Genomic DNA, 18,078 nt, shown 5'->3' on the forward strand with positions numbered 1-18,078 from the left:
TCTGAGTTTCCCTTCCTCTTATAGTGGGGTGGTAGCTGTTTCAGAGGATTGCTCTGAAGGTTAAATAAAACTAAGCTTATAAAGTGGTTAGACTAATGCCTGACAGGTAGTAAGTACTCAGTGGATATCAGCTATCATTGTTATTGTTGCTCCTTTCTCCTGGGTCCTGGTGCACAAAGGTTTTGTTTGTGCTTTTCAAGAGTCTATTTCCCCAGTCTTGTGTGAGTTCTGGTGGCTCTATGGTGGGGCCAATGGCAACCTCCTCCAAGAGGGCTTATGCCATACCCAGGTCTACTGCACCCAGAGCCCCTGCCCCTGCAGCAGTCCACTGCTGACCTGTACCTCTGCAGGAGACACTCAAACACAGTTCTGGCTCATTCTCTGTGGAGTCTCTAGGTCCTGGTGCACAAGGTGTGTCTGAGCCCTCCAAGTATCTCTGGCGGGTATGGGCTTTGACCCTAAATGTGATTTCACCCCTCCTACCATCTTGCTGGAGTAGTCATCATAGTCAACAAAAGAGTCCAAAATGCAGTATTTGGATGCAATCTCAAAAACTACAGAATGATCTCTCTTTGTTTCCAAGGCAAACCATTCATTATTACAGTAATCCAAGTCTACATCCTGACCAGTAATGCCGAAAGCTGAAGTTGAACGGTTCTATGATGACCTACAAGACCTTCTAGAACTAACACCATAAAAAGATGTCCTTTTCATTATAGGGGACTGGAATGCAAAAATAGGAAGTCAAGAGACACCCGGAGTAACAGGCAAATTTGGCCTTGGAGTAAAAAACAAAGCAGGTCAAAGGCTAACAGAATTTTGCTAAGAGAATGCGCTGGTCATGGCAAACACCCTTTTCCAACAACACAAGAGAAGACTCTACACATGGACATCACTAGATGGTCAGTACCAAAATCAGATTGATTATATTGTTTGCAGCCAAAGATGGAGAAGCTCTATACAGTCAGCAAAAACAAGACCAGGAGCTGACTGTGGCTCAGATCATGAGCTCCTTATTGCTAAATACAGACTTAAATTGAAGAAAGTAGGGAAAACCACTAGACCATTCAGGTATGACCTAAATCAAATCCCTTATGATTATACAGTAGAAGTGACAAATAGGTTCAAGGGATTAGATCTGACAGAGTGCCTGAAGAACTATGGATGGAGGCTGTGTACAGGATGTGTACTGTACAGGAGGCAGTGATCAAGACCATCCCCAAGAAAAAGAAATGCAAAAAGGCAAAATGGTTGTCTGAAGTGGCCTTACAAATAGCTGTGAAAAGAAGAGAAGCAAAAGGCAAAGGAGAAAAGGAAAGATATCCCCATCTGAATCCAGAGTTCCAAAGAATAGCAAAGAGAGACAAGAAAGCCTTCCTCGGTGATCAGTGCAAAGAAACAGAGGAAAACAATAGAATGGGAAAGACTGGAGATCTCTTCAAGAAGGTTATAGATACCAAGGGAACATTTCATGCAAAGATGGACACAAAAAAGGACAAAAATGGTATGGACCTAACAGAAGCAGAAGATATTAAGAAGAGGTGGCAAGAATACACAGAACTATACAAAAAAGATCTTTATGACCCAGATAACCACAATGGTATGATCACTTACCTAGAGCCAGACATCCTGGAATGTGAAGTCAAGTGGGCCTTAGGAAGCATCACTACGAACAAAGCTAGTGGGGATGATGGAATTCCAGTCAAGCTATTTCAAATCCTAAAAGATGATGCTGTCAAAATGTTGCACTCAGTATGTCAGCAAATTTGGAAAACTCAGCAGTGGCCACAGGACTGGAAAAGGTCAATTTTCATTCCAATCCCAAAGAAAGGCAATGCCATAGAATGTTCAAACTACCACACAATTGTACTCATCTCACACGCTAGCAAAATAATGCTCAAAATTCTCCAAGCCAAGCTTCAACAGTATGTAAACTGTGAGCTTCCAGATGTTCAAGCTGGATTTAGAAAAGGCAGAGGAACCAGAGATCAAATTGCCAACATCCACTGGATCATTGAGAAAGCAAGAGAGTTCCAGAAAAACATTTACTTCTGCTTTATTGACTATGCCAAAGCCTTTGACTGTGTGGATCACAATAAACTGTGGAAAATTCTGAAAGAGATGGGAATACCAGACTACCTGATCTGCCTCCTGAGAAATCTGTATCCAGGTCAAGAAGCAACAGTTAGAACCAGACATGGAACAACAGACTGGTTCCAGTTTGGGAAAGGAGTACATCAAAGCTGTATATTTTCATCCTGCTTATTTAACTTATATGCAGAGTACATCATGTGAAATGCTGGGCTGGAGGAAGCACAAGTTGGAATCAAGATTGCTGGGAGAAATATCTATAACCTCAGATATACAGATGACACTATCCTTATGGCAGAAAGCGAAGAAGAACTAAAGAGCTTCTTGATGAAAGTGAAAGAGAAGAGTGAAAAAGTTAGCCTAAAACTCAACATTCAGAAAAAAAGATCATGGCATCCAGTCCCATCACTTCATGGCAAATAGATGGGGAAACAATGGAAATAGTGAGAGACTTTATGTTTTAGGGCTTCAAAATCACTGCAGACAGTGACTGCAGCCATGAAATTAAAAGACGCTTGCTCCTTGGAAGAAAAGTTATAACCAACCTAGATAGCATATTAAAAAACAGAGACATTACTTTGCTAACAAAGGTCTGTCTAGTCAAAGCTATGGTTTTTCCAGTAGTCATGTACGGATATGAAAGTTGAACTATAAAGAAAGTTGAGTGCTGAAGAATTGATGCTTTTGAATTGTGTTATTGGAGAAGACTCTTGAGAGTCCCTTGGACTGCAAGGAGATCCAACCAGTCCATCCTAAAGGAAATCAGTGAATCAGAAATATTCATTGGAACGACTGATGCTGAACCTGAAGCTCCAATACTTTGGCCACCTGATGCGAAGAACTGACTTATTGGAAAAGACCCTGATGCTGGGAAAGTTTGAAGGCAGGAGGAGAAGGGGACGTCAGAGGATGAGATGGTTGCATGGCATCACCGACTCGATGGACGTGAGTTTGAATCAGCTCTGGGAGTTGGTGATGGACAGGGAGGCCTGGCATGCTGCAGTGCATGGAGTCACAAAGGGTCAGACACGACTGAGCAACTGAACCGAACTGAACTGGTTGTTGTTATTGTTTATAAGTCTGTTAATGCTTGGTGCAAGTACGTATATTGAAAGTGGTGGCTATTACCATTATTGTTGTTAGTGTTGTCCCTCGTTGTCTGGACCTCAAACCAGCTTCTCTGCCCTCTGGTCTCTCAGAACCTTACCCAGTGGAAGTGGCTCCATTACTTCTGGATCAGAGGCTCATCTGCACAGAACTCAGACAGGACTTCTGAGGCAGTGGGCAGACACCATCACCAATATCTGAAACAGAAAGCAAGCTGCCATCACCTAGCTCAGTCTATGACCAAGACTTTTATAGCTCTCTTCTTTTCCATCTCAATAACTCCCCACTGAATGCCTTTAAACCCTCGGCAAATCCTGAATTCCTTGTGTGTGTTAGTCACTCAGTCATGTCTGAGTCTTTGTGAACTCCATGAACTGTAGCACTCCAGGTTCCTCTGTCAATGGAATTTTCCAGGCAAGAATACTGGAGTGGATTGCCATTCCCCTCTCCAGGAGATCTTCCCTACCCAGGGACTGAACTTGGGTCTCCTTCATTGGAGGCAGATTCTTTACCATCTGACCCATCCTTCCTCCTTCCAAAGCATGTAATTGTCTTGCTCATCATATATGTCCCCTTCTCAGATGTTCCCTTCTCAGTCTTGGTCAGTGGTTCAAAACTGTACCGGGGGTTCTCTGCCCTGGCTACATATTAGATTTATCTGGTGTGGAGGGGCTTCTCGGACATGTAGGTGCCTCACTGTTGATGATTAAATCAAGGTGTGGAGATTGTCCTGGGTATCTGTATAGATAACATGTCTGAGTATTTACTTTATGCCAGGCAGTGCACTAAGTTTTCTATCAGTCGGCTCATGGAATCCTCAGATCAACTGTATGAGATGTTATCCTCATTCTACTGAGTGGCTGAGTAAGCTGACCAGTGTCACCTGGTTTAGTTAGAGCTGGAACTTGGGTGGAATTTGGGTGTTTCTTGGTCTCCAAAGCCATAGTTCCCTAATGACTAACCCACTTTCCCCTAAAATATCTTCCAAGAATGACTCAATATCTGAGCTTCCCTAATATTCTCAAACACTTGTTGGAAAGAGCCTCCAGGCCCACTGATGTTAGTGGGCACCTGATTTCAACTGTAAGGTTAGAGGAGGAGGCAGTGTGGAGGTGATGCCCTCCATTCACGCCCTCACCGACACTTCATCTGCAGTCATTGCAAGGTGAGGCAAGTGTTAGTCATGTTCCCGGAGACCCAGGACATATTGGGCATTTACTATAATTAGAAGCAATTAAAGAATTACTCCTTATGGTGTGTAGTTCCTTGCCCAAAGAAGAAAGGTTCTGGGCTGTGGCAAAACAGACAAAACATTTGATTCTTTTCCATCCTTTGTCTTCTATTAAAGAGGAGGCAGATCTATGGGTCTAATCCACAATTTAATTTGTTTAAGCATTTTGATTTTTAATGACTTTGAGAATTTACAAAGGTTATAAAAATAATTACAGTGGAGTAAGCCTTCAGAATCTTATAAACCCACTACAATTTATGTTGATGTGGCAAAACACAATTCTGTTAAACAAAGGTACCTGCACACACATACACATACTCACACAAAAGCTTCCAAATTCTTGCTCACAATTCACAGACAGAATGAAGAAACCTAGAGGTTTACTCTATTTTAGAATAGAGCAGTAAGCCTCATTTGGGTTTCAGAATTCATGAATATTAATATATTCACACATCCATTCATTCTGGTTTCGATGGGTAGAGTTAGACATACTTTGGTCTTCATATAGGAAAAAATGACCTAAGCCTTTGACTTTTAATAACGGAATGGACAGCCCTGTGGTATAAATGCATCTTCTCTCACAGAGAGGAGCTAAATCAGATGCTACTCGGCCCTGGGTAGGAGAAGCTGTCTCAGATTTTTTTTTTCTATTCAATGTTATGTTAAAATCTAATGTAGCAGCTGCTGCTCAGAAGGTGAGCAGCAGCATCAGTGACCTGCTAAGCACTTTGGCTTTTGTCTAGAACTCTTATTTTTAAGTGTTCCTTTGCAGGGAGGTAAGCTATGGCATTGAAACCCCTCTCTTTTCTTAGTCTCTTTTAATTATTTTTTGGACCTAGCCAGTTACACATCCAGTTAGTGCTAATTGTTATAATTGTCACTTTCTTCCACTTGAACCTGATAACCAATTAATTTCATAGAATATGGATGATATTACACCAAATGCTATAGTTTTGTGTGGTTTTTTGGGTTACTTTGTATAAAGGCATTCTTCTAATCTTCATAAGGAGAGTTACTTAGAAAATCAGCTGCGCTTTGAATTTCCATTCTTTGACTTGAAATTCATAGGATAAAAGATTTTTTCTTCTCAAATTTCAACAGGTATCTATTGAATCATGACAGTGGACCTGAGGGGATCAGCACTTACTCCCGATGAAACTGAAGCATATAGTCAAGTGAAGAGCACTGAGATCATGAATCATCAGTTATTCCACTAAAGTCACAGTAAGAGCCATAGAGAAGCACGGGGGCAATGGGATTTGATACCACAGGTACCTAACTGAGGGCTCAGGGGAGAGCTTGCAGAGGAAATGCCAGCTGAGTTGAGGCTTAAAGCTGGACAGAAGTACTAAGCCAGTGGTGGGAAAGGAGGGTGATAAGCAATGGCAAGAAAGAGCCCATTTCTTAGAATGTATTAAATCAGATCCCAAATCAGGTTGCAGTATGTTCCACTGTGGATTTTCTATGGATATTAGTCTGAATTTCTGAGACCTCAAAACTGTTACAGGAAAGGCTTTTGAATTTTATTTCATAAACTATTTGCTTTACGGCTCTAGAAAATTATCCTTTTTGTACCTGTCTGTACTTTGTAGAACATAATCCAGGAAAGGCCTGAGTACTGTGAGTGTTGTAGTCGAATGTAGGCCTGTCTTCCTTCTTCAGCCTGAAACACCTGCTAGAAAAAACTCCAGACGTGCAGCGTATGTTCATATGTCATGAGAAGGGCACACGCCACTCTAAACAACATCTGACAGGCATCATGCTCCAATAAACTTCATTTTTGAACGAGGTCACAGAAAGAATGAATTTTGATCTTTACTCACAGTATAATTTTGCTTTTAAAGAGAAACCCAACATTTAAAAAGTCATGCATCTTTTTCTTATTTTTAGGACTGTTTTGCTTCCAACTGTATCCTGGCTAGCACCCAGCTTTTCAAGCATGTTCTAAAACTTTAAAAAGAACAGTTTTTTAAAGTCACACTGGCAGTTGAAAAACTTGCAAAGTGGAAACAGCATACATCCCAGATAACTGAATTTACTGTATATCACGAAGATGATATTTTAATGTCTATTTATTGAGCATTTACTATGGGCCCAACACAGTCATAGGAATTCCTATTCAATTTCTTACTTAATTTTTTCAAGTTGCTTGTGAGACAAGTACTGTTAATCATCTATCTCCCTTTTTTCTCATGAGAAAACAGGCTGAGAGGGGTTAAGCAAATTGTCCAAGAACACATGGTATCATAAAGGGAGGGACTAGGACTAGATTCTCTCACTGTGGACCACAAAGCCGGAGTCTAACTCTTTATTACAGTTGCTCCATGTCTTGGAAACTGCACAGTTGAAACACTGGGTATCAGATCTTTAGCCCTTCAAATTAGACAGTAGGAGAAAGCAATGGCAACCCACTCCAGTACTCTTGCCTGGAAAACCCCATGGATGGAGGAGCCTGGTGGGCTGCAGTCCATGGGGTCGCTAGGAGTCGGACATGACTGAGCAACTTCACTTTCACTTTTCACTTTCATGCATTGGAGGAGGAAATGGCAACCCACTCCAGTGTTCTTGCCTGGAGAATCCCAGGGATGGCGGAGCCTGGTGGGCTGCTGTCTATGGGGTTGCACAGAGTCGGACACGACTGAAGCGACTTAGTAGCAGCAGTTGCAGCAGTACTTATGGTTCCAGGCCTCGATACCTAATGCAAATGTATACCTCCTCTCAACTTTCCTCAAAATGTTCCTCTAACAGAGGTTTAAAGATCCTTGGAATGAATGGATGAGTTCAAATTTACTAGTAGATTGGTAGAGAAACTGGGATGCAGAAGGCATAGGCCTTAGTCATCTAGCAGAGGTGGTATTAAATGGCACAAAGTAGTCTCACTAAAGCAAGGATAATGAGTCCTGCATGGGTGGTTGGGGAATAAGTGCTACTTAAACTTTATTAGTGCTGGTCCCTCATTTGCATAACAATCATCATCACTTAAGATGTGGCTGCAGCTCTTCTGTCTGAATATATTTTTCTGTGTTTATCACTTGTAAAACCTTCTTATGTTCTTGATGCTAGAAAAAAGTCACAAACATTCATCCACAGAATTGACTATATTCAGCTATTGAAAGGGAAGAGGGAGATTTGCCCTGACATGGAATCTGTCCATGATGTAGTTTTAGCTGAAGAAAATAAAATTGCAGAAGAATATGTATATGAGGATTCTCTTGATTGCAGGTAGGAGACAGCCATGGAGAAACTTTTCCATGGCAGTGGAGTCATGGATGCTGCCAACTCTGTTATCACATCGTTATAGCTCCTTGCCTAGAAAAGAACAGAGCTCCTCAATGTTATGCGGCAGCCTGGATAGGAGAGGGGCTTGGGGGAGAATAGCCACATGTATATATATGGCTGAGTCCCTTCACCACTCACCTGAAACCATCACAACATTATTAATCGGCTATACCCCAATACCAAATAAAAAGTTAAAACAACAAAACAAAGCAGAGGTCCTATCGAAAAAAATCCCAGGAGAGGATTCTGATTGGTCTGACTGTGGCCACATGTTTAGCCTTTGTAGCAACCACTGTGGCCAAGGAGGGGATACAATGTGAAAATATCTGAAGCTAGAAGAGTGAGGTCTAAAGCTAGAAGGGTATAAGTGATACTGAAAGTCAAAACCATAACTAGACCCAATTTTTGTTAAAAATATACATTCAAAAAATCCAAGAGAATATATATTAGGCTGTTAAAAGTTGTCTATGAGTGTAGATTTTCACCTCTTCTGGAATGCTGGCCTTTTATTTTATAACCAGCTCCTCTTTTGTAAGTTAAAAAAATTTTTTTTTTCTTTTAAAAGGTTAAGTAAAAAAGGTCCTAAACAAGTAACTTAAATGTTCAGTTGATAGCGTATCTCATTAGAACAAGGAGCAGTCATTCTGAAGCTGTTGCCAACTGACTACATATTTTTATCATTTAAAATAACTTGTTTTCTTTCATTTTTCTCCTCCAAGCAAATTCATTCCCTTTAATTTAATTGTGTAGTTAAGGCTTTTGTTTGGAAAAGAATTCTGTTTCTCAGAACAGGATCCAAAGTCTGTCTCAAGAAAGGCGTGAATTTTTGGCAACGTAAGTTATGAAGCTTTGACGGGTTGCTTGGTGGTAGAACATTCAGTAATCTGAGCCACTTTTGTAGGTGGTAGGATATATACCCAACACTTGGAAGGGAAACAAGCACCCTTCCCTGTTTCCTGGGTCCAGGCCCTGTTTTACCTTTAGCACTGGCCCCTGTCCTGAGGCAGGCTGATTAATGGGCCGTAACATCTATTTTTGCCATACAACTGTGATTCCACTCTTCAAATTCACATGAACAATTCTTCTATTACTGAATAATGGCTTATATGTATAGAGCACTCAGCATGATTATTCAGACATTTATCTCAGTGAGTTTTCAAATATGTACCCTAAAGCAGGTATTTTGTAGAGTTTCGAGATCCTTGGTTAAGTTGGGTAAAGGAGATCATTTTGGTTTCAAGAAACATTGTGCTGTGCTGTGCTTAGTTGCTCAGTCGTGTATGACTCTTTGCCACTCTATGGACTGTAGCCCACCAGGCTCCTCTGTCCATGGAGTTCTCCAGGCAAGAATACTGGAGTGGGTTGCCATGCCCTCCTCCAGGGGATCTTCCCAACCCAGGGATCAAATCCAGGTCTCCTGCATTGCAGGCGGATTCTTTACCATCTGAGCCATCAGGGAAGCATTACTGGTGGCTTGTTACGCTTTCTCTCCCAAGAACCGACCCTTTGGGCAAATGTTTTTCTCTTGCTCAGAGAGATTCTGAGCCGTAAAGATAACAGATGAATATAGGCATTTTCAGCAGTGCCGGAACATTGAGAAGCTCAGTTCAGTTCAGTTGCTCAGTTATGTCAGACTCTTTGCAACCCCATGGACTGCAGCACACCAGGTTTCCCTGTCCATCACCAACTCCTGGAGCTTGCTCAAACTCATGTCCATCAAGTTGGTGATGCCATCCAACCATCTCATCCTCTGTTGTCCCCTTCTCCTCCTGCCTTCAATCTTTCTGAGCATCAGGGTCTTTTCCAGTGAGTCAGTTCTTCGCATCAGGTGGCCAGAGTATTAGAGTTTCAGCTTCAGCATCAGTCCTTCTAATGAATATTCAGGACTGATTTCATTTAGGATGGACTGGTTGGATCTCCTTGCAGTCTGATGAACTGGATTGAAGGGCTTTGTCTAAGCACTGCTGCTGCTGCTGCTGCTAAGTCGCTTCAGTCGTGTGCGACCCCATAGATGGCAGCCCACCAGGCTCCCCCATCCCTGGGATTCTCCAGGCAAGAACACTGGAGTGGGTTGCCATTTCCTTCTCCAATGCATGAAAGTGAAGAGTGAAAGTGAAGTCGCTCAGTTGTGTCTGACTCTTAGCGACCCCATGGACTGCAGCCTATCAGGCTCCTCCGCCCATGGGATTTTCCAGGCAAGAATACTGGAGTTGGTCGCCATTGCACTAGGTAGCTGATTTTCCAATTCCGGGAGAACTTGGGGCTGCAAGGAAGAGAAACTTGCTCAGGCTACCTGAGACAGAAAAAAGAAGGTATATAACTATTGGAAGGACATAGGGTCCTCTCATGGAACCCAAAGACAGCAAAGGTGGTCAGACTTCATGAGTAGCCAGAATCACAGAAATGTAAAGTTACTGGAAACCAAGGAACTAAATAAATGGATATAATTTTGAATTTAATCAACATTGTTTTTTTTTTTTTTTTACAAACTTCTGAAAGACTTGCATGCCTTGAGATTACAGATATACAGAAAACTGTAAATGGGGAATTAATGTTTAATTATAAATATCTACCGAACACAGATTTATGGCTTTACATATTTACACACATTTCATTTGAAAACAACTGTAAGTTAGATCTTTCTTTTCATCTCACAATAATTCTTGAGAATGCTTGATAATTATGGACAAAGCCACAAGTGTATAAAATGGATTAGTCAAATAATTTTAAAAGCAAAGTTAAAGAAAACTTTAAAAAATTTCTACAGGGCAAAGGATATATATTTTTTAATGTTGGGTTTTGATATGTTTGTATGATGCTTAGGGCTACAAAATTCTTAAAATATTTTTGGCAGAGAGAACTGGCTTAGATTGGCTTAGCTGAGCCAATAGATGGGCTTCCTAAGGGTCAGGTGATTATTTCTGATCCAATCAGTTGTAGTGATAGAGGTGCTAGTTGATCAGGTAATGGGGCCTTTTTTTCTTTTGTGGCAGTCCAGTGATACTTCTCTTGAACTAAAATCTATCTTGTAAAGAGATATGTGCACATTGAGAGTCCCTTGGACTGCAAGGAGATCTAACCAGTCCATCCTAAAGGAGATCAGTCCTGGGTGTTCATTGGAGGGACTGATGCTGAAGCTGAAACTCCAATACTTTGGCCACCTCATGTGAAGAGTTGACTCATTGGAAAAGACCCTGATGCTGGGAGGGATTGGGGGCAGAAGGAGAAGGGGACGACAGAGGATGAGATGGCTGGATGGCATCACTGACTCGATGGACGTGAGTCTGAGTGAACTCCAGGAGTTGGTGATGGACAGGGAGGCCTGGCGTGCTGTGATTCATGGGGTCGCAGAGAGTCGGACACGACTGAGCGACTGAACTGAACTGAACTGACACATTACCTAATGCCTAAGAAAGCTAGATAACTGTGAGTTGTTTAGGCATTTTGTTTCTCAGCTAACTAGATTCTTCTCATGGCGAATGATTGTTCTGGGTTACTTATAAACAGTTTCGCTTTTGCTTCAGGCTCTGATATGGCCCTGGGTAGAGCTAACAGAACTGGCTGGTGGGGTGGCTATGAAATCAGCAAAAGGAGAAATCAGAGCTGCTCTTCAGTTTGGACCTGAGCAACTAGTTAAATAGTGGTATGGTTAATCTAATGGGCAATTCTGAAAGAGAAGAGGCTTGGTATGTAGTAATAAAAATCCAGAGTCCTGTTTAGGATAAATCAAGTTTGGGATGCTAGTTAGATACCTATACTGGGGATATCAAGTAAACAGCTAGCAATCTCAGTCTTTCAGGCCTTTTAGGCATCTTGGTTTCTGTCCATATGGCTCTCTATTCTCCTTTCCACAGACCAGCTTTCCTTGGCATCATGGTTTTAGGTGCCATGGTTCTGAGTTGGACCACCATGGTCTGCCAGCTCACTGTTCAGTACCAACTGGCTGACTTATTCTCATGGCACAGTTTCAAATACTGTGGAGACAGTCTGTAACAACTCACCCAGAGGCCAGTGTCCACCAGATTTGATCTCCTCTGGTTGGGTTCACAGAGCATCCAGACTGCTGCTTCAGACTGAGCACAGGATAGGGCAGGAAAGTTGGATATGGAAAGCAAATTTGATGACATTTCCTTGGGAAGTCTTTTATGAACCTCAAGGCAAAAAGTTGATCGTCTTTCCTTTGGTGTTCAATTGCTAAGTCGTGCCCAATTCTTCACGACTCCATGGACTGCAGCATGCCAGGCTTCCCTGTCCTCCATTATCTCCCAGAGTTTGCTCAAGTTCATGTCCATTGATTTGGTGATGCCATTGAACCATCTTATCTTCTGTTTCCCTCTTCTCCTTTTACCTTCAATTTTTCCCAGCATCAGAGTCTTTCCATTGAGTCAGCTCTTTGCATCAGGTGCCCAAAGCACTGGAGCTTCAGCTTTAGCATCAGTCCTTCCAATGAATATTCAGGTTCAATTTCCTTTAGGATTAGCTGATTTGATCTCCATGCAATCCAAGGGACTCTCAGGAGTCTTTTTCAGCACCACAGTTTGAAAGCATCAATTCTTCAGCACTCAGCCTTTTTTATGGTCCAACTCTCACATCCATACATGACTACTGGAAAAACCATAGCTTTGACTATGCAGACCTTTGTTGGCAAAGTGATGTCTCTGTTTTTTAATATGCTGTCTCTGTTTGCTATAGCTTTTCTTCCAAGAAGGAAGTATCTTCTAATTTCATGGCTGCAGCACCATCTGCAGTGATTCTGGAGCCCAAGGAAAGAAAATCTGTCACTGCTTCTACTATCCCCCTTTCTATTTGCCATGAAGTGATGGGAACGGATGTCACGATCTTAGTTTTCTGATGCTGAGTTTTAAGCGAGCCTTTTCATTTTTCCTTCCTTTATGCTCCTACAATTCTCAGAGCTTTGTCCCTTCTAAGAGATACTGTAACGGTCTGTTTTCTTGTCTGTCTACTTAACTATACTGTACAATCCTTGAAGGCAGGGGCCCTGAACCTGCAGGAACTAGTACAGACTAGATTCTTAGTAACTATTTGTGGAGGGAATGAATGAATGAATATGTGAGAAAAAGTACCTGCACAAAGTGTGCTTCCTCTGACTTGCTTCCTCTGACCATGATGGAGAAAAATGTAAAAAACAACAAAGCAAAGCAAAACAGAAAAAAACCAACAAAGAACCTGGAGCGTATGGCACCTCAAACCTGTTATGTACAGGTTTTATAAAACATAACACGTTTTACACTTTTATGTCCTTAGCCCTCAAGGGCTACTTGTAAGCATTTTGAACACCGGATGTATTTATATACATATTTAAATATCAAGTTAGAGAATGTTGGTTCTAGAAGGGATCTTAAGATCCTTTGGTTCAGCTTTAAAAAATTTTTCAGGTAAGAAAGCTAAGTCTCAAAAGGATAAAGGTGACTTTTAAGATCCATAAAGCTTCCAGTCCTTGTTCTATATGAAGTTGCTTTCTCCTTAGAGCAATTATTCATTACTTTTTCAAGGACCCAATGTGAAAGAAATCTGCTGAGAACCATAGATCTCTCTGGGAAACAAACTCTCCCCATGAAGTCCAAGCATTCCTGTTTAGAATCCAAGGATCGAAGGAAAAGAGATAGGGTGCCCAAGAGTAGTGAACCTTAGGCATAAATTTAAATACACTCTTAGCTGGACATGTTATCCAATTTTTCTAAAAGAGAGCAACATTTTACAGAGTTTTTGTGAGAGTAGTTGAGAAGACGTAAGTGCTGCACATAAAAGGTACTCTATAAAATGTTGGTCACATTTTGAAAGACATGGGATTATAAGACTACTCAAAGGACTCCTGAAAAGGCTTTATATAGTCATCTATACAGCAAACCTTTCACTTGAGGGTATCATGAATGTACGTGGCAAACTAAACACAATAGGTGTAACTTGCTTTTGTCCACAGAGCACGCAGGTCAATAGAATGAGTGCTGATTTTTTTGGTGACTGACGGAAGAGAATGTGGGCAAAGAGACCTCAGGGGCCATGAGTCTGTGAAAAATCTTAAATACCAGTTGTAAAAGGAAAGTTTGGGCTTTCCAGATGGCACAGTGATTAAAAAAAAATCTACCTGTTAATGCAGGAGACAAAAGGTGGGTTTGATTTTGGGGGTGGGAAGATCCCCTGCAGAAGGAAATAGCAACCCACTCCAGTATGCTTGCCTGGGAAATCCCATGGAGGGAGGAGCCTGAGGGCTATAGTCCCTGGGGTCGCAAAGAGTTAAGACTGAAGGGCATGCACCTACACACACAAAGAAAGGCTTAAGGACTAGGGCACTTGGACTGAGACAGGAAGGCATGCTCCTGTTTCACAGGCAAAGTCCTTCATTTAACATTTGAATTCTGAGAGAAAGAAAAAAGAAGTCATTCCTGGTCTTGGATGATTCCATACCTCTGCTCACCCAGACATCCCATGTCTGGATTTGCTTCATTTGAACGTCCAGAAGACTCACTGAAATAGGAAGGAAATCACTGCTTTAGTCCTGCAAATTGACTATTCAGTGAAAGAGCCCAAATCTGGAGATTTCCATGACCTTTGGACTCCCTGAATAGACAATGGTAGCAGTTGAGGCTCCAGACTTGTTGGGTGGGAGCTTTTTCCAATGCAAACCCTGTCCAACTCCTCATGCACATTATACTGAGGTGTATTTACAAGTGTTTATGAATGTGAATGAACTGACACCATCGTCCTACCTTAAATAGGATAATGCACACACTTTGCTGGGTGCAGACGAGGCACTCAGTGAATGATGGCAGCTATGATGATGATGATGATGTTGGTATTTTTTCCTTGCTCCATTCATCTTCCATTCTCTTCTTTCCTTGAAGGAACAAGTATATGCTTTGTGAAATCCCTTCAGCCTCCCAAAGAAAATTAAACTAATGGGAGGGTGCCAGGGTAAGGAAACCTCGATTCCCACTCTACAGCTTAACTTGAAAGATAGTTGCATCCCCTCCACCAAGTGTCATCCCTGTCCGTGTCGCTGGAGCCACCTATTTCCCCGGAGTACCTGGCAGCTTTTGGAGGTGGGTACCCGGCAAGGAGCATCGGGAACATGAGATGGAGATAGAAGCTCAGAGACTGTGGCCTCCCGGGAAGAGGCGCTTGAAAACCCCCAGCGCCCGCACCCCGCCCGGGCCGGGCGCTCTCTGCTGCCCCCCGCGGAGGTGCCCGCGTCCCTGCCCCGGCCCCCCTAGCGGCTCCTCGGGAATGCTGGGAATGTGAGTCAGGGCCGCGGAGAGCGAGCGAGCGAGCGAGAGAGCGCGCGGAGCGGCGGGGCTGGGGGCGCGGCGGAGCGCAGGTCTGGTTGCGCCCGCGCGAGCGCGCGTCTCGGGACTGCGGCGGGTGCCGCCCCCTCGGCCGTCGGCCCCGCCCGGCCCGGCGCCCGGCCTCGGCCCTGCGAGCGGCGCCCTTCCTCCTTCGCTGGCTCCCTCCCTCCCCGCCCCGCTCCTCCTTCTCCTCCTCCCGCTCCTGCACGCTCGGGCTCCGGCTCTGGCGCCGGCTCCGGCTCCTCCCGGCCGCCCGGGGCCAAGGAGACGTGAGGTTGTAAAAATCCATGTGGGACGGCCCCGGGGCGAGCATCAGAAAGGTGAGACGTCGGGGCCGGGGCCGCTGGGCGCCCGGCTCCCTCGGGGCGGCCGTTCCGGGGCATCCCTCGTGCCGGGTCCCCCTCACTCGTGGGGAGCTGCAATGCGTTATCGGGGGTAGCCGAGGGGTGAACCACCCGCCTCTACTTGGGCTTGCTGGGGCGGGGGGAAGGATGGGGCGGCCTAAGGGCGGATTTGTCTTGATGTAGAAACCCCCGGATTGGAACAAGTGCACGGCTTCCTCCGGCGCGCGGGCGCTGCTCGCTCGACCCGGCGGCCCGGGCTACCTCCCGCAGTCCCTCCCCGGCAGCCACCCAGACTGCTCTCGCCTTTCTTCTTTTCTGCTCCCCCTCTTTCGCCTGGCTTCTCCCCCTTTTGCCTTGAAGGGTGGGGGTGTTCGCAGGGGCAAGGGTCTCGGGAAATCCCCAGGCAGAACAAAGTAGAGGAAGGTGGAGCCCCAGCCCAGGGGGTGGGGTACCTGGCTGCTTCGGTGGGGTCCGAGGGGAGCGTGTTTAAAAAAAAAAAAAATCTGTGTCAGGGAAAATGAAGCCGGATTTATTGGCGAGGAGTAGGAGGTGGTGTGGTGGTCCATGAAGACGAATACGATGTGAAATTAAACTGAACGACCTGCTTTCTCTCCCCTTTCCCATCTCCGAATTATACAAGAGAAGGGATACTTAGAGGGTTGTACCTATTCATTTTATTTTTAAATTATTGTCGGAGCCTTTGAAAGATCATCTTAGGACAGTGAAGATTAGGGCTGCTTTGGTGCGGGATAATAAAACAGCTCTCGTAAACTCGGATCGGCCCTGCCTTTTTAATTTTGTACTTAAGGGTCTCTTTTCTCCTTGCCTCAGAGGGAGGGTCCCCTCTGTTACGAGCAGATCGATTTTAGGCGGCTACCTGCCTTTGCTGGATGAAAGGCAATTTACTCCCGGAGCGGTGAATTGTCAGCTCCCTCCGTGATTGACAGCCACACCTGCCACTTATGTGGGCAGAACGGGGACCGCTGGAACCTCAAGAGCCAATCAATGCTTGAGAGAGGAGGGCAGTTCCCACTTGTCATGGTTAGTTTCCTGGTTGGCTTTTTAAATCAGTGGTTTTCCTTAACTATTGGTTTACACCAGGTATGAGGTTCCAGCTGTGAGAGGCAGACAAGCGGGAAGAAAACTCTTCAAAAATGGGCTCAGAAGCAAGAATGCTTCACTTGTATTTGTCACCCCCGTTTTAGTTGTAGTAGTTGGGGATGCTCAGGCCATTGGCTTAGAAATGAAAATGAAATGAATCTGTATAAAGGATGAAATGGGAGAGTGTGTTGGGGATTAGAATTGTCAACCGATTTCTCTAGAATTGCAGCTGCTTTAGAAGAGATACCATTTACTCTTGAGCTTTCTGGAAAAGGGTGTGGCACTTTGTCTCCTATGGTCAATCTTGCCCTTGTAAAGTCACATTGTTTCTCAGTATACAGTACTTAGCTCTTTGCTCTATGGGGGGGGGGGGATTTATAAAGATATTTTCAAAGCAGGCAAACATGCTTTATTTGAATTACCGTGAATAGAAGGGATTCTTTTAGTTTTTGATGGTGTAACTCAACTTCTGGAAGTGAAACCTGCCTTCTTCACTTCCAGTTTGGAGGTGGCAGTGGGGTCAAGCCAGATGCTTTCTGGAGGGTAGATGAGTTTGCCTTTAAGGTGAATTTGCTTCTAAGATGAGCCATCTTGTTGGTTTGCATCTCTGCTTTAATTAAAGCCTTCACAGTTTGGGAGGGTGGTGTGTGAATCGTGATGAAAGCGTGGCTTTCACCAGCAAGATTTTCAAGGGTGGATGGATTGTGGGTAGAAGACCAGATCCTTCTCAACTCTCTATTAGTGAATGGCTAATTTTTCAATACTCTTCTCCCTTAATTCAGTGGAAAAATTACTGATTGATCCAGAGAGCTGTCCCCTTACAGAAGACGTACCTGAATGTGAATATAAAGCTCTGCATTGAACATATCATGAACAGATTGTGGGCTAGAGTACACTGATTAGAATAGTCCTCATGTAGGAGCCAGGTTTGTTAATTATCATCATCATTATTATTGCATATGCAAGCACTTTAGGGGTACTTTACATGTATTTCCTTTGTTAAATCCTGCAGAGCCCCTATGAGGTGTGTGTGTGTGTGTGTTAGTCACTCAACTGTGTCTGACTCTTTGTGACCCCATGTACTGTAGTCTGCCAGGATTCTCTGTCCATGGGATTCTCCAGGTGAGAATACTGGAGTGGGTTGCCATTTCCTCCTGCAGGGGATCTTCCTGCATTGTGGGCAGATTCTTTACCATCTGAGGAGCCCTTATGAGGTAGGTAGGACTATTATTATCCCCAAATTATAGATAAGGAAACAAAAATAAATTAGGTATATTGCTACAGTTTAGTGTGAGAGTGAGAACTTGAGCCCATGTTTCTCTGATCCAGACCCCGTGACGTTGGGCATGGCTTTGAATTCAAATTCTGGTTCTGCAGTCTGCATGGGTTCAGTCTGGAGTGTGTACTCTTCCAGCTTACATAGGGCTTATTCTGTTAAGAGTCCACTGTGATATTAATGGTCTTTTCACTGTGCTGTTTGCCTCGCCACTTTGAAGGCTCTTTCTTCTACCATCAAGCAAATGAGATAACTATGTGTGTTGTACATTTCCAGTATGTCAACTCTAGCCCGAAGGAAATTTGGTTCCAGACTTAATGATGACTTCAAAGAAAGTAAAACAAA

General features: G+C 43.7%; 2 protein-coding genes across 10 annotated transcripts in view; one reads left to right on the forward strand and one right to left on the reverse strand.

Annotated features, from left to right (window-relative positions):
- Window positions 1-4,569: 4,569 nt before the first annotated feature.
- Window positions 4,570-16,396, reverse strand: LOC133234949 (serine/arginine repetitive matrix protein 2-like). Its single transcript, XM_061395647.1, has 4 exons — window positions 16,310-16,396; window positions 14,754-15,613; window positions 14,437-14,564; window positions 4,570-7,738 (listed from the first exon to the last, which is right to left on the reverse strand). Exons 1-3 carry the CDS (start codon window positions 16,394-16,396, stop codon window positions 14,543-14,545), a joined length of 969 nt encoding a protein of 322 aa, XP_061251631.1. The 3' UTR covers window positions 4,570-7,738; window positions 14,437-14,542.
- The window catches only part of ERC2 (ELKS/RAB6-interacting/CAST family member 2), a 993,593-nt gene continuing 990,758 nt past the window's right edge, over window positions 15,244-18,078 (forward strand). For 8 of the 9 annotated variants that reach the window (XR_009732518.1, XR_009732519.1, XR_009732517.1 and 5 more), the window contains exon 1: window positions 15,244-15,332. The gene's annotated coding sequence lies outside the window, so the exon portion shown is untranslated. The remainder of the gene's footprint in view (window positions 15,333-18,078) is intronic. The other variant, XM_061396629.1, reaches the window with a different exon arrangement.

The sequence above is a fragment of the Bos javanicus genome, chromosome 22, assembly GCF_032452875.1.
Source record: "Bos javanicus breed banteng chromosome 22, ARS-OSU_banteng_1.0, whole genome shotgun sequence".
Classification (NCBI taxonomy): Eukaryota; Metazoa; Chordata; class Mammalia; order Artiodactyla; family Bovidae; genus Bos; species Bos javanicus.